Source organism: Lepus europaeus, chromosome 18 (genome assembly GCF_033115175.1).
Source record: "Lepus europaeus isolate LE1 chromosome 18, mLepTim1.pri, whole genome shotgun sequence".
NCBI lineage: Eukaryota > Metazoa > Chordata > Mammalia > Lagomorpha > Leporidae > Lepus > Lepus europaeus.
In genome coordinates, this window is record NC_084844.1 from 36,983,735 (window position 1) to 37,006,340 (window position 22,606).

Sequence of the window (22,606 nt, forward strand, 5' to 3'; positions counted from 1 at the left end):
GTTTCACAAAATCATAGGGTTTAGAAGGGTAATGGATAAAAGACTGATTTGAGCTGTAAAACTTGCTTACATAGCTTATTTTTACAATAATACATTGATATTTGAGTGATAATCATTCCTCCGTTCTGATTGCTCGTTATGAACCTTTTCCTTAGTTATAAGAACTTGAGTTTGAGAGTTAATTCAGCTCTATTAGAAATATGAGAAGAGCTGAATACTAGCTCTACTAGTTAATTGAGCATTACTAGAAACAGGAAATATGCAAGTTGAGAGGAGAAGGCTATAAAATGGAAGGTAGAGCAGGAGTAGAGGTTTTCGTTGTCAAAAATAAAGGAAGTTAAAACTTGAGCCAAGCTGTTTTGAGAGAGAATAGGGTGCCGAATTGTATGTGTGACCTTGTATGTGGGGCAGGAGATTGATAATGTACCTACTGGGCTATACAGGGTAGGTTAAGTAAAGATTTGCAGATTTTTTCATCTTAAGCCATCCAAGATAATGAATTTCTAGGACTGTAGTGAGACCTGCAGAAGATGAGGCAGGAGCCAGTTGTTCAGAATCATGAAAAATCAAGATGACTCATTGAAAGGAATATGGACACACATTTCTCTTGGAATGCACAACTGCAACAGAACAAAATGTATGACCAGAGCCACACTGAAACCTGTAGGGGAGGGAGAGTCGGGGAAATTTTTAGTAAGTTTAAACAAAGTTATTTGTATAGTACTTAATTATTAACGTAGGCTATGTAAAGTATTCATAGTAGTGTGCTGTCTTCATTTTAGTTTATGTAAATGTGATTTACTATAACTAGATTAATCTGTTATTTTCTCAGCTACTTATAAATCTGAAGGTAGATAAGAATTTTGTTACCTTGGACTAGCTGTAATCAGAGTGATTTTTTTTAAAAAACTTAATGATCATACTAAGTCAATCAAAACCTCTTAGAATTTTGGTATGTGTAAGATTGTGTTTATAGGTGAAAATACTTTGTAACTTTTTTTAGTGTTTTGACTTTAGAACAACATGCCAACTGTATTTATTCATAAAATGCTTATAGTATATTAGCTTGTTGCTATCTAGATAACTATAAATGTTATTAAGTTTTATCAGGTAAATTTGGTAGTTAAGTAAAATTTTTATGTAAAGATGTAGCACATGTGTAAATAACATTTTAATATTATGTAATTAAATTTTTGTACACTAATCTTACTACTATCTTAATGTATTAAAGAATTGATTATTTTAATTTAGATTGTAGAAATTATTCCTTCAGATTACCTAAGTGTCACTAAGTTTTGTACCATACTGTGCTACAGTGAAGGGAGCAGTAGCAGTGTCAGTTCAGAGAAGTTAAGTACAGATAAGAGAAGTAGTGAAGACCACAGGAAGGACAGCAAGTGTAGGATCATTTTCCATTATGGACCTTTCCAGGGAACGGCCAGGTAAAATCAAGCAATCCTTTATTCTTGCTTTTTTTAAATGTTTTATTCTTTTATATTTCTCCTTTTCACTAATACTTACTCTTCCTGCAGAGGTTGTTGGATGGATGTGTGGGAACTAATGTCCCAGGAATGCAGAGATGAAGTAGTTTTAATTGACTCTAGTTGTCTTCTAGAAACTCTAGAAACATATCTGCGGAAACACAGGTAAGTCTAAATGCCATTACAGTATAGTGTGGACGTTGGTTTAGCTGTCAGTCATCCAGAGTGGCCTGTTTCTGATCTCCTTTACGTAATAGTATTCTAACCTCTCCATTAATACCTGTTACTAGGCAGAGCTTAATGTTAGCATAGGCTGTTCCTTTATGGAATGACTCTCAGGATTAATTTTCTTGGGGTAAGCCAGCATCTCCTTTTTTTGTAATTTTTACCTGATGGTTACAGACTATCCTTTCAAGAAACGGAGTGACTGAATTGAATAAAGTGTATTTCCTCACTTTGGAAACTCTGGTACTCCTTGTTTTTTTGATAGAATCATTTGATGATGGTGTTCTCAAAGTTAAAGTTAAAATAGCAGTTTTTCACTTAGGATTTTGAAGTATTCTTTTATAATTGTCAAGATCTGTAGAGTTGGAATGTATGTGCTTCATATACTATAAAAGTAACTTCAGATTTTTCTTTTTAGAATACTACTTTTACAAAGGAATTTTCTAATTGTCATTAACATTTGGAAATTCGTAGGGAGGGAGAGTGCAGTAGGAAAGGAAACTGGTAAGGGAGCCATCTAGAGATGGCATTCTTGGGGGGAGTTCTGTTATAAGTATGTCACATGTTGGGTTTGTGATTATGTGTTCTTTGACCTTGGGACAGTTTTACTTTGGGGACATTTCTCAAAAACTTAGGAGAATGATAAAAACTATTGTTACCAACATTGGTATTCATTTTGTATGACAATGAGCTGATAACCTGCATACTAACTATTAGGTGTTTTTCATTTTTCAGTTACAAACTTCATTTGCCTTTTTTAGTTGATAGTAGTAGAGAGTATGTTAATTATTTGAAGTTTTAGGAGTGATGTTAATACTAATCAAAGCTAATGTTTTGCTATGGTTATAGATATTATGTTTCAGGACAGTGTTTTACATATATATTTAAAGATTTGATTTATTTATTTGAAAGGCTGTACTAGAGAGAAAGACAAAGAGATATTCCATCCTCTGGTTTACTCCCCAAATGGCCACAATAGCTGGCTGGGCCAGGCCAAAGTCAGGATCCTGGAACTCTGGGTCTCCCATGTGGGTTCAGGGACCCAAGGACTTGGGCCATCTTCTACTGTTTTCACAGGCCATAGCAGAGAGCTGGATTAGAAATGGAACACCTGGGACTCAACCCAGCATCCATGTGGGATGCCAGCACTGCAGGCCATGGCTTTAACCACTGTGCCACGGCCCTGACCCCTAAAGATTTATTTTATTTATTTGAAAGGCAGAATTACACAGAGAGAGGGAGGTCTTCCATCTGCTGGTTCACTCCCCAGATGGTCCCAACGGCCAGAGCTGGGTCAGGAGCCAGAAGCTTCTTCCAGGTCTCCCACATGGGTGCAGGGGCCCCAGCACTTGGGCCATCCTCTGCTGCTTTCCCAGACACATTAGTAGGGAGTTGATTTGGAAGTGGAGCAGCCAGTTCTTGAAGCTGGCCGTAGCAGAGAGCTGGATCAGAATGGAACACCTGGGACTCAAACCAGCGTCCATATGGAATGCCAGCTCTACAGGCAGTGGCTTTACTGGCTATGCCACATTTCTGGTCCCAGAGACTTTCCTTTTAAAAAAAAAGCTGAGAGTTACAGAGAGAAAGGGAGAGAGAAAACGCAAGATCTTCGTCTGCTGATTCACCCCCCAAATGGCTGTATGGGCTGGGACTGGACCAGACTGAAGCCTGGAGCCAAGAGCTTCATCTGTGTCTCCCACATGAATGCAGGGACCCAAGCTCTTGAGCCATTGTTTGCTGCTTTCCAAGGCACATTAGCAGGGAGCTAGATCAGAAATGGAGCAACTGAGACTCAAACCAACTCTCATATGGGATGCCAGCACTGCAGGCAGCCACTTAACCTGTGCAGCAGTGCTTTCCTGTTACTTCTAGTGCCCATTTTTTCCTCCCCTAAAAGAGAGACTTTCCTTGGTATTATTTTTTGTTGTGATAAAAGAACAAAAAGTATACCTTTGCCCTCTTTTTTAAATTATTTATTTGAAAGAGGGTGAGACAGAAGTTTCTTATGTGTTTGTTCAGCTTTCCAAATGCCCCCTATAGCCAGGGCTGAGCTGAGTCAGTCCCATGCCAGGAGCTGGTAACTCAACCTAGGTCTCCCATGTGTTTGGCAGGAACTCAAGTATTTGAGCCATCACTTGCTGCCTCACAGGGTGTGCATTCCCAGGAAGCTGGAATAGGCAGCAAGACTAGCACTTAAACCCAGGCATTCCAGAAGGGGAATAGGCATCTTAAGCAGCATTTTAATTCCTACACCAAACCCCTGCCCCTTAATTTTTAAAAAATATTTATTTGAAAGGCAGAGCAAGAAGGAGAATCAGATCTGCCATGTGCTAGTTCACTCCCCAAATGGCCACAACAGCCAGGTCTGGGCCAGACTGAAAACAGGAGTCAGGAACTCCATCTAGGTCTCCCACATGGGTGGCAGGAACCCAAGGACTTAGGCTATCACCTGCGGCTTCTTAGATCCATTAACAGGGAGCTGGATCAGAAGTGGACTCCATCCCAGGCACTTTGATATGAGATGCAGGTGTCCCAAGTGTTTGCTTAACCCAGTGAACCAAAACATTAACCCCATGATTATTTTAGATACATCATATTGGTGGATATAGTATTGGAATTTTTGCAGTGGCTTATTTTGTTTGGCAAGATGTAACCCAAGGTTCATTTATGATGTAACATACAACAGGATTTCTGTTTTTTAAAGCTGAAAAATGTCCCGTTACGTGTTTGTATACCACATTTCCTGGTAGTTTTATTTTTGCTGTGAGAATCTTCCATACCAATTTCTATAGCTGTACCATTTGACATTCCCACCAGCAGTGTGGAACGTTCTAATTTCTCTACATCTTTGCCAATGCTTGTTATTTTCTGTTTTGATAGTGGCTGTCCTAACAGAGAGGAGGTGATGTCTTGTGGTTTTGATGTGTGTTTCTGTGATTACTGATGTTGAGCATCTTTTCATATGTTTGTCGCCTATTTTCTATATCATTAAGTTTTCCTCTAGGAGTCCTATAGTTTCATGTATTAACATTTAGGTCTTTAGTTGATTTCGAGTTAATTTTTAATCTCTGTGTATATTAGTTTTTTATATTTAGAGGCGGAGAAAGAAAACTCAGATTTGCTGGTTCACTTCCCAGATGCCCACAATAGCTGGGATGGATCAGGTTGAATCCGGAAGCTAGAAACTCAGTCAGGGTCTCCCATGTGGGTGGGTGGCTGGGATCCAGTATTGGGCCATGATCTGTTGCTCCCAGAGTACACATGGGCAGGGAGTTTGAATTGGAGTCAGAGCTTGATGGTAATTTTGCACAACTCTTGTAGTACTCCTGTCCCTTAAAGGTCGGATGTGCAGTTTCCTGCCTGTGGTGTTGAACACTCAAAAAGTTTGGGGTTTTGGAGCACTTTGGATTTCATATTTTCATAGTAGGAATGTTTAACCTACATTGTGAGTCTGGTATTTCACCAGATCAAGTTCTTCCTTGTTTCAGGAGTTCAAAGATACTGAAACTATATTTTTTTCTTTGTGGTTAATTTTTGGTTTCTAAACGAATATTTTTTCATCTTGTGCATTCACATGCTCTTCACTTTTGCCTCAAGATATACAGTTTACTTTATATCTATTTCTCTGTGTGTTATCTGTATTTTGTTTGTGTGTTGAGAAATAGAAAAAATTTTTGGAAGACTTTCATGTTTTGGGAATTATCAGTAAATTTAAAAATATATATTTTTTAAATTCTAAGCACAAGAGGAAAGTGGTGTGATGAAATTTATGTTTTTAAAAAGCAGGCAGACTTTTTTTTTTTTTTCCCCAAAGATTTATTTATTTGAGAGGCAGAGTTAGAGAGAGTGTGAGAGAGAGAGAGTCTTCCACTGGTTCACTCCAAATGTCAGCAGTGGCCAGAGTTGGGCCGATCTGGAGCCAGGAGCTTCTTCTCAGTCTCCAGCGCTGGTGCAGGGGCCCAGGCACTTGAGCCATTTTCCACTCCTTTCCCAGGCAATTAACAGAGAGCTAGATGGGAAGTGGAGTAGCTGGGACTCGAACTGGTGCCCATATGGTATGCCAATGCTACAGGCGAGGCTTAACCAACTATGCCACAGCACTGGCCTCCAGACTTTTTTTTTTTTTTTTTTTTAAGATTTTTTTTTTATTCATTTGAAACGCAGTTACAGAGAGAAAGAGAGAGAGCGTGAGAAGGAGAGATAGACCTTCCATCCTTTGGTTCACTTCCCATATGGCCGCAGTGGCTGGGCCAGGCTGAAGTCTGGAACCAGCAGCTCTCTTTCAGTCAGTGTGCTTCTGTGGTTTAAAAAGTATTTGCAAATGTACATGTATCTGTATTCACATACTGCCTAAATTTGTATTTATGTAAAATTTATATGTTTTTAATGTGTATATGGAGGTTTTTTTAAAATGTCATAGGTGGGAGGGGCATGCCATCATCTAGTGCACTGTTGTATGATACATAAAATAATTATATAGCCAGTTCTTTAATTTTCAGGTTTTTCTTTTCAACAGGTTTTGCACTGACTGCAAAAATAAAGTTCTCCGAGCATACAATATCCTTATTGGTGAACTTGATTGCAGCAAGGAAAAGGGCTACTGTGCTGCACTTTATGAAGGCTTGCGGTGCTGTCCACATGAGCGACACATACATGTTTGCTGCGAAACAGACTTCATTGCACATCTTCTGGGTCGGGCCGAGCCAGAGTTCGCAGGAGGGTATGAGTATGTAGTTTGCTAGAATGGGCTATCTAGCGCTTTGCTTCATTTTATTACTGAAAGTTTATTTCCATTACCACCTGCATCACTACATTTGACATATACATAAATTAAGGTATGCTGGTAAATATTTTGCTTTTATTTTAAGATATGCATTTAATTGAGTGAAAATAAGAAGCAACTATTTTTGAGTGTTTGGTTTAGTCCTCTGTTCCTTCTTGCTTGAAGGGAGGCAAGCTTTTTTTGGCATTCATTATTACAGATTATCATTTTCACTTGAAAATGATTAAAAGGGCTTTTTTCCATCTATCTGTGCCTTATTTACATTTTATTCACACCAGTGTTTTTTGCATAGAAGTTAGGTTTTTGCAGCATGGGATTTAGAAATGCTTTATTTATTGTAATTCATGAACTGTAAGTTATGAAAGAACCTAAAATGTCACCTGTGGCATGGTTATGAAAATAAAATCAGAAAAAGTTGTTCACAGAATAAAACACCCCGTTACCTTGCATTTGAGTACCTGCTTTCTGACCAGCATTTTAAAATGCAAAAACCACTTCCCTTATTGGAGTTCTGTGAACACTTTGCAAAGACTGGCCTGAAGGTTTTTGTCTGTGACGGAATCATTTTGGCTTTGCCTTTTTCCATTTCCTGTCAAAACAAAAAAACCAAACAAGAAATTAAATAGGCATTTTGCGATAACTGGAAGATGAAAGAAATTACTAGGAGCTGAACCCATATAGGAGTTCATTCTCTGTGCCCTAAAGCTGATCTTTTTAGACCCAGTTCCTGAATTACTTATTTTTAGCAGTATTAGGACTAAATTCTACTTGCATGTGTATTCCTCATTGGTTATATATGTGTGTGCATGGCGCATATATATATTATATATATTATGTTTAAATTGGGTGTCAGTGTAGTAACTCATGAAGTTACTATAGGTGATGAGAATGTATTTAAAATTGGAACTTATAGATAGATGTGTTGTACATCTTTTACTGTTTTCACTTAAGGATATTAGGAATTAATGTGTGATTTATTCTCCTTAAAGGCGAAGAGAAAGGCATGCTAAGACAATAGATATAGCTCAAGAAGAAGTTCTGACCTGCTTGGGAATTCATCTTTATGAAAGACTGCATCGAATCTGGCAAAAGCTACGGGCAGAAGAGCAGACATGGCAGATGCTTTTCTATCTTGGTGTTGATGCTTTACGCAAGAGTTTTGAGGTAGGAGCACTGACTGTTTTAGTTGTCAAGATTGCCTCTCAGGGGCCAGTGTTGTGGTGTAGTGGGTAAAACCTCCATCTGTGATGCCGGAATCCCATATGGGCGCAGATTTGGTTCTCGGCAGCTCCACTTCCCATCCAGCTCCCTGCCAATGGCTTGGGAGAGCGGCAGAAGATAGCCCAAGTGCTTGGGCCCCTATACCCATGTGGGAGACACAGAAGAAATTCCTGGCTCCTGGTTTCAGCCTGGGCCACCCTTGGCTGTTGAAGCCATCTGAAGAATGAAGTGGCATATGAAAGATGTGTGTGTGTGTGTGTGTAAATAAATCTTTAAAAATAAAAATTATTCTCAGATGTGTGCCCTGGAAAGCACAAGTACTTGAGTCCCTGTCACCCACAAGGGAGAATTGGGTTGTGTTCTGAGTCCCTGGTTTTAGCTAGCCCAGACCTGGCTGTTGCAGGTATTTGAGGAATGAACCAGCAGACGGAAAATCTCTGTCTATACTTTTTTTTTAAAAGATTTATTTGAAAATCTTAGAGTTACACAGAGAGAAGGAGAGGCAGAGACAGAGAGGAGTCTTCCATCTGCTAGTTCACTCCCCCGCTGGCTGCAATGGCTGGAGCTGCGCCAATCCAAAGCCAAGAGCCAAGAGCTTCTTCCTGGTCTCCCACGCAGGTGCAGGGACCCAAAAACTTGGGTCATCTCCTACTGCTTTCCCACGCCATAGCAGAGAGCTGGATCAGAAGTGGAGCAGCTGGGACATGAACCAGCACCCATGTGGGATGCCCACTTTGCAGGCAGTGACTTTATCCACTGCACCACAGTGCTGGTCTCTATACTTCTTAAATAAAAATGAAAATAAATAAATGTGTAGATTGCTTAGTTAAGTTATTGGACTGAATTTTTTTTTTTTTTTTTTTTTTTAGATTTAAAAGTATTTATTAGAATCAAGGCCCTTCAGCCAGAGTGACGTGGAGGGGGACATCCCTGGACTCTTTTTTTTTTTTTTTTTTTAAGATGTATATATTTATTTGAAAGAGTTACACAGAGAGAGAGGAGAGGCAGAGAGAGAGAGAGAAGTCTTCTGTCTGCTAGTTCATTCCCCAGATGGCCGCAACGGCCAGAGCTGCGCCAGTCTGAAGCCAGGAGCTTCTTCCGGGTCTCCCATGCAGGTGCAGGGGCCCAAGGACCTGGGCCATATTCTACTGCTTTCCCAGGCCATAGCAGAGAGCTGGATTGGAAGTGGAACAGCTGAGTCTCAAAGTGGTGCCCATATGGGATGCCAGCGCTTCAGGCCAGAGGGTTAACCCATTGCACCACAGCGCCAGCCCCAGGACCAAGTCTTAATATAAGCCATGTGTTCCTGAGCTGGCTGTAATCCATTAATGTGGATTCATGGCTTTGTATAGAGTTACAGGAAACAGAGATTTAGAAGTTTGTGGATTTTTCTTTCTTTCTTTCTTTTTTTTTTTTAAATCTTGTTACTCTCCAGCCTTGATTTTTAGAGATTTTCAGAGTAGAAAGCAAGTTGTTGATTAAAAAGATGCTGCTCATGGCAGGCATTTTAGCACAGTGGTTGAGTCGCTACTTGGGATGCCTACATGCCAAATATTGGAGTGCCTGGTTTTGAGTCTCAGCTCCTCCATTTCCAATCCAGCTTCTTGCAATGTGCACCTTCAGAGGCATCAGGTGATTGCTCAAGTACTTAGATCCCTTCTACCCACATGGAAGACTCAGATTAAGCTCCAAGCTCCTGGTCTTGGCCTGATGCAGCCCTGGCTGTTAGACACGTTTGGGGATTGAACCAGTGGCTGGAAGATCTCTCTGGTTGTGTGTGTGTGTGCGTCTGTGTCTTTCTGTCTGCCTTTCACATAAAATGGAAAAAAGGAAAAATATGTTTCATGAAACATATTTCATGACAAGTTTAAAAACAACCAGAAAATAAGCCACAAAATTCGAAGACTTTAATGATTCTTTATCTGCTGATATCCAGTAGTATGAAGTAAATGCTCTTTGTATGCCATAGAAGAACAGGTTTTTAGAAGCATATTGAAGGGGCCAGCGTTGTGGCTTTGTGGCATAGTGGTCTAAGCTGCTGCCTGGGACGCCAGCATCCCATATGGGCAATTGGTTGCATCCTGGCTGCTCCATTTCCAGTCCAATTCCCTGCTAATGGCCTGGAAAAAGCAGCCAAGAATCTGGTCCCCTGTCACCTACTTGGGAGACGTGGATGAAATGCCTGGCTTCCGCCTGGCCCAGTGTTGGCCATTGTGGCCATCTAGGTAATAAACTAGCAGATAGAACATCTCTCTCTCGATCTCGGGCTCTTTCAAAGTAGACGTTTTTTTTTAAGAAGCACATTGAAGGCTGTTTATAATGCTAATGCTGGTTTTAGTGCTTGTGTTACACTGTATAGATATCTGGCTAGAGAATATTTTCTATATACCAAGGCATGATTGTATACCTTTAATTGGCCTCCATTTGAGAATGGATTGAAAGCTGTTTCTATAACCTCATCAATGAACTTTGAGCTCACCGTTGTAGGGAGTCTGAGGAGATTTGTATTAGTTCTTCATGAACAGGTATCTCCTTTTCTCTTTGTGCCTTCAAAGATTACGTCACCTAATCAGGTTAAATATTCTTCATTATATGATGAATGAATGTTTATTTTAATTTTTTTTTTTTTTTTTTTTTTTTTTTTTTTTTTTTTGCGAGGCAGAGTTAGACACTGAGAGAGAAAGAGAGTTATAGACAGTGAGAGAGAAACAGAGAGAAAGGGGTCTTCCTTCCGTTGGTTCACTCCCCTAATGGCTGATACGGCCGGCGCTACGCCAATCCGAAGCCAGGAGCCGGGTACTTCCTCCTGGTCTCCCATGCGGGTGCAGGGACCCAAGCACTTTGGGCCATCCTCTACTGTCCTCCCGGGCCACAGCAGAGAGCTGGACTGGAAGAGGAGCAACCGGAACTAGTACCTGGCACCCCAGCCGGGACTAGAACCCGGGGTGTCGGTGCCACAGGTGGAGGATTAGCCAAATGAGCCACGGTGCTGGCCTAATTCTAATTTTAAAACTAGGATGTTGCTAGTTTGGATTAGGGGTACATATAAGTATGTGTGTCCCATAGAGATTAGTTGTACTCAAAATATATTGACTTTCTGGTATATTTTTAATACTGTATCATTTAATATATTAAAACTTAAACTCTGTGGCTTCTCTGACAAAATTGTAGCATAAAGTATTCTACATGTGTAGTGTCATGTAAGTTTGACAAATGAGCATTTCTCTTGAAAAATTAATTAAGTTTGGATGAGTAGTCACTCTGGGTTTTTTTTATAGATGACTGTGGAAAAAGTACAGGGTATTAGCCGACTGGAACAACTTTGTGAAGAATTTTCAGAGGAGGAACGAGTAAGAGAACTCAAGCAAGAGAAGAAACGCCAGAAACGAAAGAACAGACGGAAAAATAAGTGTGTGTGTGATATTCCTACTCCCTTACAAACAGCAGATGAAAAGGAAGTAAGCCAAGAGAAGGTAGTATTCCTTAATAACAACTCATAAATGTGTTGCTTTAGATGGAACTATTTCTTTTTGCTACATTTGGACGTTTTTACTTTGCTTTTCCAGATATGAACTTCTACTGTTTATATATTGGCTTTTTTCCCACTATAAATTGCATAAGCCAGGTTTTTTAATGTTATGTATTTGCTTTAGTAAAGGACATGTTGGGTAGTTCCCACTTTATCTGACCTACTATTAGATCAAAGTCAAAATGTGGAAAGTTAAGTTCCGTGTGTGACCTAAACATTTGTATCAGGATTTCTTTATGTTCTTAAAAACTAAAGTGTCCAATGAACTTTTATTTGGATTATACTTCCTAATAAGTATTATATTACAAATTAAGATGGAGGGGCCAGCACTGTGGTGCAGTGGGTTAAAGCCCTGGCCTGAAGCGTTGGCATCCCACATGGGCTCCGGTTCTAGTCCCAGCTGCTCCTCTTCTGATCCAGCTCTCTGCTGTGGCCTGGGAAAGCAGTAGAAGATGGCCCAAGTCTTTGGGCCCGCACCCGCATGGGAGATCAGGAAGAAGCTCCTGGCTTCTGGCTTCGGATCAGCGCAGCTCTGGCCGTTGCGGCCATCTAGATAGTGAACTAGCGGATGAAAGACCTCTCTCTCTGTCTCTACCTCTCTGTAACTCTGTCTTTCAAATAAGTAAAATGAATCTTTAAAAAGAAAAGATAAATTAAGATGGAGAATTTTTTTTTTTTTTTAAGATTTTTTTTTAAGGAAGAGACAGAGATAGAGAGGTCTTCCATCCGCTGGTTCACTCCCCAAATAACCGCAGTGGCTGGGGCTGGGCCAGGCTGAAGCCAGGATTCAGGAGCTTCTTCTGGGTCTCCCATGTGGGCTCAAGGACCCAAACAGTTGAGTCATCTTCTGCTGCTGTCCCAAGCACATTAGCAGAGTGCTGGATCAGAAGTAGAACAGCTGGGTTTCAAACTGGCACCCATATATGCCAGCATCACAGGTGGTGGCTTTACCTGCTACAACACAATGCTGACTTCAAGAAATTTTTTTTTTTTTAATATTTTATTTTCTTGAAAGGCAAAGTTACAGAGAGAGAGAAGAGAGTGTTCTGTGCTGGTTCACTCCTAAAATAGCTGTAACAGCTAGGGTTGGGCTATACTGAAGCCAGGAGTTTCTTCCAGGTCTTCCACGTGGGTGCAGGGGCCCAAGCACTTGGGCCATGGTTTACTGCTTTCCTAGGCTTTAGCAGGGAGCTGGATAAGTGGAGCGGCCAGGACTTGAACTGGCTCTCATATGGGATACAGATGTCTCAGGTGGTGGCTTTACCTGCTATGCCACAGTGTGGGCCCTGAAGAAACTTGGAAAAAATAAAGCCATATGAGTAAGCATTTTTTGAAAGGTAATTTTTAAAAAGTCAGAATGGTAATATTCTGTGCTTTTGCAAATATCTAATATAGGACTTAAAAGGAGTCAGATTTCTTCTAGCAGTAACCTTATCATTGGTTTCTTAAATCTGTTTCTGCATTCAGTTGCTTTCTGTTTATTAGCTTGACTGAAGCATGAAGAGTTTGTTCTCACACATACATGGAAGAAGGAAGGAGTACTTTTTTTTTAAGATGTATTTATTTTAAAGTCAGAGTTACAGAGAGAGAGAAAGAGGTCCTTTCTCTAGTTCTGCTAGTGCACTGTCCAGATGGCTGTAATCAGTGGAGCTGCGCTGGTCCGAAGTCAAGCCGGGAGCTTATTCTGGGTCTCCCACGCAGGTGCAGGGGCCCAAGGACTTGGGGCCATCTTCTACTACTTTCTCAGGCCACAGCATAGAGCTGGATCGGAAGTGGAGCAGCCAGGACTCGAATCGGCACCCATATGGGATGCCGGCACTGCAGGCAGCAGCTTTACCCGCTATGCCATAGTGTTGACCCCAGGAGTATTTTAACATAAACCTTTTCAGATAGTTATGGATATTCTTTGATACCACAGCAAGTGGTAGTTTCTGAAAGGTTAATTTCAGTGTCAAATCTGACACTTACTGGTGGCCTTTTCATATTTTGTTAAGTTAGAATCCATTGGACTGTATTGCGTGTCGAATAGATGTTTTACTCATGCATGATTTTGTAACACCATGCATTGGAATTCGTTTGAAAAATAGTGGCTCACTGAATTATGTAGGTCTTTCAGATGTTGCCCTTCATTATGTAATATCAGATAATCACTGTTAATCAGTAGTGATTGGAAGTGATTAGGAAGCTCTGGGTTCCACATGCCATATGCAGCTTTTTTTTCCCTCCCAGTTTAAAATTTTAATTCATTAACTTGAAAGATGAACAAAATGTCTATTTCAAATCTTACTAAACCTGTTTGAAACATGTTTACATAGAGGACAAAGGAAAATAGGATTTCAAGTAACTTATAGTCCATTATCCATTTAAAACTGTTCTTTTTTCTACAAAAAATCTTCACTGAAGGACAAAACAAATTCTTTCTTGTATACTGTGTAAAAACTAGGTACAAACTTAACAATGTACATTTATTTCACCATCAAGTCTGATGATGAAGGTAGAGGCACTGATGTTCACAGTTCAGTTCAATGAGGCAGGCAAAAACTTGTTCCCCGCAGTACACATTAGAAGCTCCCACTCATGGCCCCTGCAGTGGCATCACATTCTCAAACTCAGACCTGGTCACTTCTTTCCTTTTCCTTTTTCATTCGTCTCCTTGTTGAAGTCTTGGATCCCCAGCTCCTGCTTTTTGTATCCTTGTTTAAGTTTAGGTATCATTTCTGCTGCATACAGCATTACAGACTTAGTAGTGGGAGCTGCACAACACAGAGGCTGCCATCTTCCTGTTTGAGCTGGACCCAGACTCTGCCTCTGAATTGAATGTCACGATTCCATTCTCTAGAGTACATTTTATTTTTCTCAAGAAATACATTAAATCCAACAGCTGAGCATACATCTTGAATCTCTGTAGCTGTAGGATTTCAACAGCCTTACCCATGGGGCTCTGCCTCCCCTTCGCGATGGTATTACTATTTAAGTACGCAGGGTAGATGCAGATAAACCTGTCCTGCTCAGCTGGGGACTGCGTGGCATTGCAGGCCACCTCCACAAAAACACATCAGAAGGACTGCAGGTTTTCAGAATTCTGATTGTTTCACAGTTGAAATTTTATCATTGACAACAATGTTTTCCTTAAAGTGACTGCATTCATTTCTCATAAAATGCTATGTAGGTATCCATGTTGGAGTAATCATAGTTTGTTTCTCAGTCATTCTTACAAGTGAAATTGATAGTCCAAAAACAAAGCAACTAGTTCAGCTTAAATCTCAGTTATGCAAGTACTTTTCCGTGAGAGAGCTGTTGTACTGTGGAATACAGAAGTGCTTTAAGTGTACGTTCCATTTGTCATGTGGACTATTGAAAAGATGTCTATTCATGATTGATACCTAACAATATTAATATTTTTACTGTTAGAGACATTCCTAAGTAAAATACCCTTTTATTTATTTTTGCTGGAAGTGCTCTAAGTGAAGAATACAATGATTATTGGTACTCTTTGGTTCCTACTACTTTGATTTGTGCCAAGGCATCATCAGCTTTACTCACCATTGCTTTTTTACTATCAGCCTAAGGGATACTACAGTGAAAGGGCAGATACCATCTTTTTTTATTTTTTTAAAGATTTATTTATTTATTTGAAGGCAGAGAGAAGGACAGAGAAATAGAGAGAGGGAGGAAGGGAAGGAGGGAGGGAGAGAGAGAGAAAGAGAGAGATCTTCCATCCACTGGTTCCCTCCCCAGATAGCTGCTATAGCTGGAGCTGGGCCGATCCAAAGCCAGGAGCCAGGAGCTTCTTTCAGATCTCCCACTTGGGTGCAGGGACCCAAGGACTTGGGCCATCTTCTGCTGCTTTCTCAGGCCATAGCAGGGAACCTGGATTGGAAGAGGAGCAGCTGGGACTTGAACTGACGCACATATGGGATGCTCACAGTGCAGGTGGTGGCTTTACCCGCTATGCCACAGCCCTGGTCCCCAAATACCTTTTTTTTTTTTTTTTTTTTTTTTTTAATTTGACAGGTAGAGATAGTGAGAAAGAGAGAGACAGAAAGGTCTTCCTTCCATTGGTTCACCCCCAAAATGCCACTACAGCCAGCACTGCACAGATGCGAAGCCAGGAGCCAGGTGCTTTGTCTTGATCTCCCATGCAGGTGCAGGAGCCCAAGCACCTGGGCAATCCTCCACTGCCCTCCTGGGCCACAGCAGAGAGCTAGACTGGAAGAGGAGCAACTGGGACTAGAACCCGGTGCCCATATGGGATGCTGGTGCTGCAGGTGGAGGATTAATCAAGTGAGCCCCGGCACCAGCCCCTCAAAATACCATTTTAATATCATGAATTTTTAAAAAGATTTATTTATTTATTTGAAAGAGTTGCAGAGAGAGAGAGGGGTCTTCCATCTGCTGGTTCACTCCCCATTGGCCGCAATGGCTAGAGGTGGGCTGATCTGAAGCCAGGAGCTTCTTTTGGGTCTCCTACCACGGATGCAGGTGCCCAAGGACTTGGGCCATCTTCTACTGCTTTCCCAGGCCATAGCAGAGAGCTGTATCAGAAGTGGATCAGCCAGGACTCAAACCGGCACCCATTTGGGATGCCGGCACTGCATACCAGGGCTTTAACCCACTGCACCACAGCACCAGGCCCTCTAGCTTCCCTGTAATGCACACCCTGGGTGGACAACAGGTGATGACTCAAATAGTTGGGTCCCTGCCAGCCATGTGGGAGACCTGGATTGAGGTCCTGGATCCTGGCTTCAGCTGTTGTGGTTATTAAAGGAATGAACTGGCAGATGAGAACTCTGTCCATCTGTCTCTCCTTTTCTTTGACTCTCATGCTAATAAAGAAACAGTTTTGACATAGGGAATGCCTCTCACTCGGATGAATAGACCATACTTTGGGAACTGCTATCCTAAACTTGCTTGATATAATAAACTTTTAACTCACTTTTAGTTACCTCACAGTCTTGAAGTGGCTTAATGATTTTTCATGAGACTAGTCTTTTAAATTGTTAACTTCATAATTTCTGTCTAATTAATATTAAGGAAATGTAGTCGCTGTGGAGGTGTATGTAAAACTTTTACTCTCTCTTGATATTGGTCCTTAAAGGAAACAGACTTCATAGAAAGTAGCTGCAAAGCCTGTGGCAGCACTGAGGATGGTAATAGTTGCGTAGAAGTAATTGTTACCAATGAAAATACATCATGTACCTGTCCCAGCAGTGGCAATCTTTTGGGGTCCCCTAAAATAAAGAAAGGTATGTAAATAATTTCTTAGTCCGTTCTCTTTTAAATCTAAGAACTTATAGGGATTCTGGAATCTATAATTTGAAAACTGCTTTGTAGCCCCCCAAATACTATGTAATTTAACCAGATGCTTATGTATGTTCTTTGATTTATTATTTGACAGAAACAATAAACTATAAATCCCTAATATTTTTGTTGTTCAAATTACTTTCTACTCTGTCACTAATTTTGAAATTTTTCTGTGGTCTCCAGTTGGTTCACTCTTTGTCCTAATGTATCTGTTGGTATATTAATTTATACTCTTACCTGATTTATTCTCAGGCTTATCTCCACACTGTAATGGTAGTGATTGTGGATATTCATCTAGCATGGAAGGAAGTGAAACAGGTTCTCGAGAGGGTTCAGATGTTGCCTGCACTGAAGGCATTTGTAATCATGATGAACATGGTAGGTTCAGATTAAGCATCCCAGTGATTTCTGTTGTGTGGCTGATCTAAACATGTAGATAAGGAGTATTGATTTCTGCAGGTGATGACTCCTGTGTCCATCACTGTGAAGACAAAGAGGATGACGGTGACAGTTGTGTTGAATGTTGGGCAAATTCTGAAGAGAACAACACAAAAGGAAAAAATAAAAAAAAGAAAAAGAAAAGCAAGATGTTGAAATGTGATGAACATGTAAGTGTCCTAACTGTGGTGTTAAACCTTTGCTCTTTACGTGAGGCCAGCCTGTTTTCCTTTAAGTGGCACATGTGTAGCTTAAGCTGCTAGGGTTTATTGTTTGGAATGAATAGTCTGTGTGGTTCCATTGGTTGCTTATCTTGTAATTATGTGTGGGGTGGGAGGGACAGTGAAGAGGGAGAGGAAGAAGAGGGGAGGTGGTTATTTGTCATTTGTCTAACAGTCCGTGTTAGTCAGAAATCCAGTTCTTTTCACAGTATTTTTAAATTTATTATGTAACTTTGGAAATTTGTTTAATCTTTTCCTGTTTGTAAACTGGGATAATAGTCCTTCCACGAGAGTCTGTGAAGATGCAGTCTGTTGGCATTGTAGGTTAGCATAGTGTCACGCATGTAGTGAGTGCCTAGGGTGTCTCGGCTGCTGCTATTTAGTATTCCTTCTAAAGATTTCAAGTTCTGTTCTGTCAGGGCTTTCTTTAAAGAATAATCACATTTTCACTGGGAAATCTTTTGCTATGGTTTCAGATCCAAAAGCTTGGAAGCTGTATTACAGATCCTGGTAATCGAGAGAGCTCAGGAAATACTGTGCACACAGTGTTTCACCGTGACAAGACCAAAGATGCACATCCTGAAAGTTGCTGCAGCTCCGAAAAGGGTGGGCAGCCACTGCCTTGGTTTGAGCATAGGAAAAATGTACCCCAGTTTGCAGAACCTGCAGAAACGTCATTTGGTCCTGATTCTGGAAAAGGTGCCAAGAGTTTGGTTGAACTCCTTGTAAGTAGTCTTTGATATCTTATTGTAGATAATTTGTTTACACATGGGATAGAAGAGCAGGACTTAAGAAATGAAGTAGTATTTCATTATTTGGTGACTTCATTTCTGCCCTTCCATTCATGGTCCACTCAGAAGCAACTGCTGAGCACATTTCCCTGGCCTCTCGTTACCAAGACAGAAGAGACTAGTTGGGAGAAATGGTAAGAGGTAGCACTATGTCTAGGAATCTGCTTCCTTGAAGCAAACTTGGCCTTTCTGAGTGGTGATTTATGGTAGCCACCCCTTGAGACCAGGAAAGAATATGGAATCTGAACTCTAGCCTGCTTTTCTAGGTTACTTCCTTTCAGTGTGGTATAGCATAAGGCATAACTGACTTGGAGAACCTTTTTTTTTTTTTTTAATATTTATTTTATTTTAAAGAGTTACACAGAGAGAGGTGAGGCAGAGAGACAGAGAGAGGTCTTCCATCTGATGGTTCACTCCCCAGTTGCTGCAACGGCTGGAGTTGCACTGATCCAAATCCAAGAGCCGGGAGCCTCCTCCAGGTCTCCCACACGGATGCAGGGGCCCAAGGCCTTGGACCATCTTCCACTGCTTTCCCAGGCCATAGCAGAGAGCTGGATCGGAAGTGGAGCAGCCGGGACTAGAACCGGTGCCCATATGGGATGCTGGCGGTTCAGGCCAGGGCATTATCTGCTGCACCACAGCACCGGCCTCAAGAGAACCTTTTATAATGACTCCAATTCCTAGGATTTAAATGAATTATCTAAAGTAACACAGTGCGTAGTATGTGTGTAGCCCTTGTAAGAAAGGGTAGAGAAAAAAGTGGTATTAGAGGTAAGTCTGCTTAAAATAGTAACCCGTTATAACCATCATTAATCAATCATGTTTTAAGGGCAAAGGTATGGCAATACTCTGCCAGGCTCAGCCTTCTAGCATAAATTGCAGATTCAGAGTTTCAAACCCAATTTGAGTTGTGTTACTTTCAGTACTTTGTAGATGAATGACACGATGCTTATTCTGTAAGCACTCCAATTAAAGGCTTTTTGTGACTAAATTTAAACTGAAAAGCTCAAGTGCTTCACTTTTTAGCTGTCCTTCTCCATAAGTATAGCATTTTTGCATTCTTAATTTAAGACTTAGTCTTAACTACTATTACTTTAATTTGCAGGATGAATCTGAATGTACTTCAGATGAGGAAATCTTTATCTCACAAGATGAAATACAGTCATTTATGGCTAATAACCAGTCGTTCTACAGCAATAGAGAACAATACCGACAGCATCTGAAGGAGAAATTTAATAAATACTGCCGCTTAAATGATCACAAAAGGCCCATTTGTAGTGGCTGGTTGACAACGGCTGGAGCAAATTAAATAAATAAAATAGCTCTGTCTTTCAATGAAACACTCAAGATGACTACTGCGCCTTCTCTTTCAAAAAACTTAATTTAGTGACTTATGGCAAAATTTTATCTTAAATCAATGTGATTCTTTCTTGTTTTGGGAGACGGTGGAGGTATCCTCATTAGTTTGTTCTTTCTTCAGGCTTGTGTCTTTAGTTGAGTGGCTGCACAGGCCTGCCATATGATTTAAGCCATCTCTTTTCATTCAATGTTTCTCTTCCTGTGAGACTTACTAAAGCAACTTAGTGGCAAAAAGTAATGTTGTACTTATACTTCTGTACAGAAATGACAATGAGCTGAATATATGGTTTTACAAAGTAGACATCCACTTGAGAAATGTTTGGATGTAATGTTAAAGCGCAATGTGCAAAATTTAAAATAAAGAATATTTATTAATACTCATAGTAGAAGTTGGTGTACATGTTTCTGCTTAATGTGTGGCAATACTTTAGTATTTGCCTTTTGTGGACTTGGTACTTACTTGACTGGAGTTGATGTTAAGGTAAAGAACAAATGAACATAGAGATAAAAACTATCGAAGACAAAGTTCCCCCTTGATCAGAATCAACAACCAAGAGAAGTGGTTTCTGCTCTTTTGAAAGAATAAATTTGTTGGGGTATCTTTAAATACATGCTAGCATAATCTTTGTAATGAAACTTTAATTGCAATTTTTTTTTTTTTTTTTTTTTTGGACAGGCAGATTTAAGACAGTGGGAAGAGAGAGACAGAGAGAAAGGTCTTCTTTCCGTTGGTTCACTCCCCAAATGGCCGCTACAGCTGGCATGCTGCGGCTGGCGCACTGTGCCGATCCGAAGCCAGGAGCCAGGTGCTTCCTCCTGGTCTCCCATGCGGGTGCAGGGCCCAAGCACTTGGGCCATCCTCCACTGCCTTCCCGGGCCACAGCAGAGAGCTGGACTGGAAGAGGAGCAACTGGGACAGAACCGGTGCCCCAACCGGAACTAGAACCCGGGTGTCGGTGCTGCAGGTGGAGGATTAGCTAAGTGAGCCTAATCATGTACCGCAAAGCACCTATTAAATTTAGAGGTTCACATTGTCCTAGAGGAATGAAAACAACAGAATTTGAACCAAGGGTTGTCTGACAAGTAGTTACCCAGTGTATTTAGACTGCAGTCAGTAAGTTGCACTGAGAATTAACCACACTGTGGTCTGTGTAAGCACGGGTTCAGCCTTACCCTGTTTCCAGCAGTTGAGTCCTTATGGCCTGGTGGTTTACTGCTGTCACAAGCTGTTTGTGGGTACAGAAGGAGGGAGATTCCACTAGGAGAGGCTTGCTACCATTTACAAGGTTAAGTCAGTAAACACATGTGCTTAGAGCTTTATGTTTGGTGACAGGTGGTGGGACAGGGAAGCCTCAGTGCAGTGGGGACAAAGTGAATTTCAAGAGCTTTCTACCATTTAGTCAGATTTCATTTTTTTTTTAAAAAATGACTTACTTGAAAAGTTAGAGAGGGAGCAACAGAGTGACATCTTTAATCTACAGGTTCACTCCCCAAGTAGCTGAAATGGCCAGGGCTGGGTTGGACCAAAGCCATGAGCCAGGAGCTTCATTCTGGTCTCCTACGTGGGTGCAGCAGCCCAAGTACTTGGACTATCTTCCTGTGTATTAACAGGGAGCTGCTAGGTTAGAAGTGGAGCAGCTGGAACTCAAACTGGCACCCATATGGGACAATGACTTCGCAGATTTTTTTTTTTTTTTTTTAAGATTTGTTTATTTGAAAGCGTTACAGAGAGAAGTAGAGACAGGTCTTCCATCCGCTGGTTCACTCCCCAGATGGCAGCAACAGCCGGAGCTGTGCTAATCCAAAACCAGGAGCCAGGAGCTTCCTCTGGGTCTCCCACGTGGCAGCCATAGCAGAGAGCTGGATTGGAAGAGGAGCGGCGAGACTAGAACTGGAGCCCATATGGGATGCCAGTGCTTCAGGCCAGGGCTTTAACCTGCTGAGCCACAGCGCTGGCCCCCTCCCTTTTTTTTTTTTTGATTTATTTGAAAGGCAGGAAGAGAATCTTCCATCCGCTGGTTCACTCCCCAAATGGCTGCAATGGCCGGAGTCCACGTAGGTGTAGGACCATCTTCCACTGCTTTCCCAGGTACATTAGGAGGGAGCTCGATTGGAAATGGAGCAGCCCATATAGGATGCAGGTAGCAGCTTTACCCACTATTCCACGACACCAGTCCCATCATCTACTTTTTTAAGATTTTTGTTTACTTGAGAGAGTTACAGACAGAGTGAGACAGGGCTTCCATCCACTGGTTCGCTCCTTGTATGGCCACAACAATCTGGGCTGGGCTGATCTGAAGCCAGCAGCTTCTTCCAAGTTCCAAGAACTTGGGCCATCTATTGCTTTCCCAGGCCATAGCTTCCACTGCCTTCCCGGGCCACAGCAAAGAGCTGGCTTGGAAGAGGAACAACCGGGACTAGAACCCAGGGTGCCGGCGCCGCAGGCAGAGGATTAGCCAAGTAAGCGTTGGCGCCGGCCTACTCCACTTCTGATCCAGCTTCCTGCTCATGCTTGGGAGGCAGCAGGTGATGGCTCAAGCACTTGAGTCCCTGCCATTCTCGCCGGAAACTGATGAAACTCCGGGTTCCTGGCTTCATCCTAGTCCAACTTCTGCCGCTGTGGCCATTTGGGGAGTGAACCAGCAAATAGAAGATTCTATCTCTACACCCTACCCTTTCCTGTAACTCTGCCTTTCAAGTAAATCTTTAAAAAAATTTTTTAATCCATGTGTAGTTTTCTCATTATATGCACTTGCCGTGAGTTCTTTTTAAAGATTTATTTATTTGAAAGGCAGAGAGGGAGAGAGAGGTCTTCCATCCCCAAGTAGTTCACTCCTCAAATGGCCGCAATGGCCAGAGCTGCGCCAATCAGGAGCCAGGAGCTTCTTCCTGGTCTCCCATGTGAATTCAGGGGCCCAAGCACTTGGGCCATCTTCTACTGCTTTCCCAGGCCCTAGCAGAGAGCTGGATCGGAAGTGGAACAGCCAGGACTGGAACCGGTGCCCACATGGGATGCTGGCACTTCCATGCAGGGCATTAACCCGCTGCGCCACAGTGCCGGCCCCTGCCATGAATTCTTTGAAGAACCCTCCTGTTAGTAAGTTTTCAGTACTGTGATAAACTATCTCAAGTGAGAGCAAAGTGAGCTGCACTTGAATAAAACCCAAGAAGGGAGGGAGGAATGAAGACTGCTTAGGAGCACATCCTTGGCCTGAGACTGGACCGTCCTGGGTCCGTGTTTCATCCTTCTGTCT

General features: G+C 41.6%; 1 protein-coding gene and 1 pseudogene across 5 annotated transcripts in view; one reads left to right on the forward strand and one right to left on the reverse strand.

Annotated features, from left to right (window-relative positions):
* Positions 1-19,733, forward strand: part of GGNBP2 (gametogenetin binding protein 2) — a 39,564-nt gene extending 19,831 nt beyond the window's left edge. Inside the window, exons 5-14 of one of the 5 annotated variants that reach the window (XM_062175468.1) lie at positions 1,317-1,442; positions 1,533-1,646; positions 6,223-6,432; positions 7,479-7,653; positions 10,989-11,183; positions 16,338-16,485; positions 16,796-16,921; positions 17,033-17,151; positions 17,679-17,927; positions 19,099-19,733. In XM_062175468.1, the coding sequence (XP_062031452.1) occupies positions 1,317-1,442; positions 1,533-1,646; positions 6,223-6,432; positions 7,479-7,653; positions 10,989-11,183; positions 16,338-16,485; positions 16,796-16,921; positions 17,033-17,151; positions 17,679-17,927; positions 19,099-19,302 (1,666 nt within the window). In that variant the 3' untranslated portion in view covers positions 19,303-19,733. Of the gene's footprint in view, positions 1-1,316; positions 1,443-1,532; positions 1,647-6,222; positions 6,433-7,478; positions 7,654-10,988; positions 11,184-16,337; positions 16,486-16,795; positions 16,922-17,002; positions 17,152-17,678; positions 17,928-19,098 lie in introns of all 5 variants that reach the window. The other 4 variants (XM_062175466.1, XM_062175467.1, XM_062175469.1 and 1 more) reach the window with 4 other exon arrangements.
* Positions 13,972-14,785, reverse strand: LOC133776780 (signal recognition particle 19 kDa protein-like; annotated as a pseudogene).
* Positions 19,734-22,606: the final 2,873 nt, after the last annotated feature.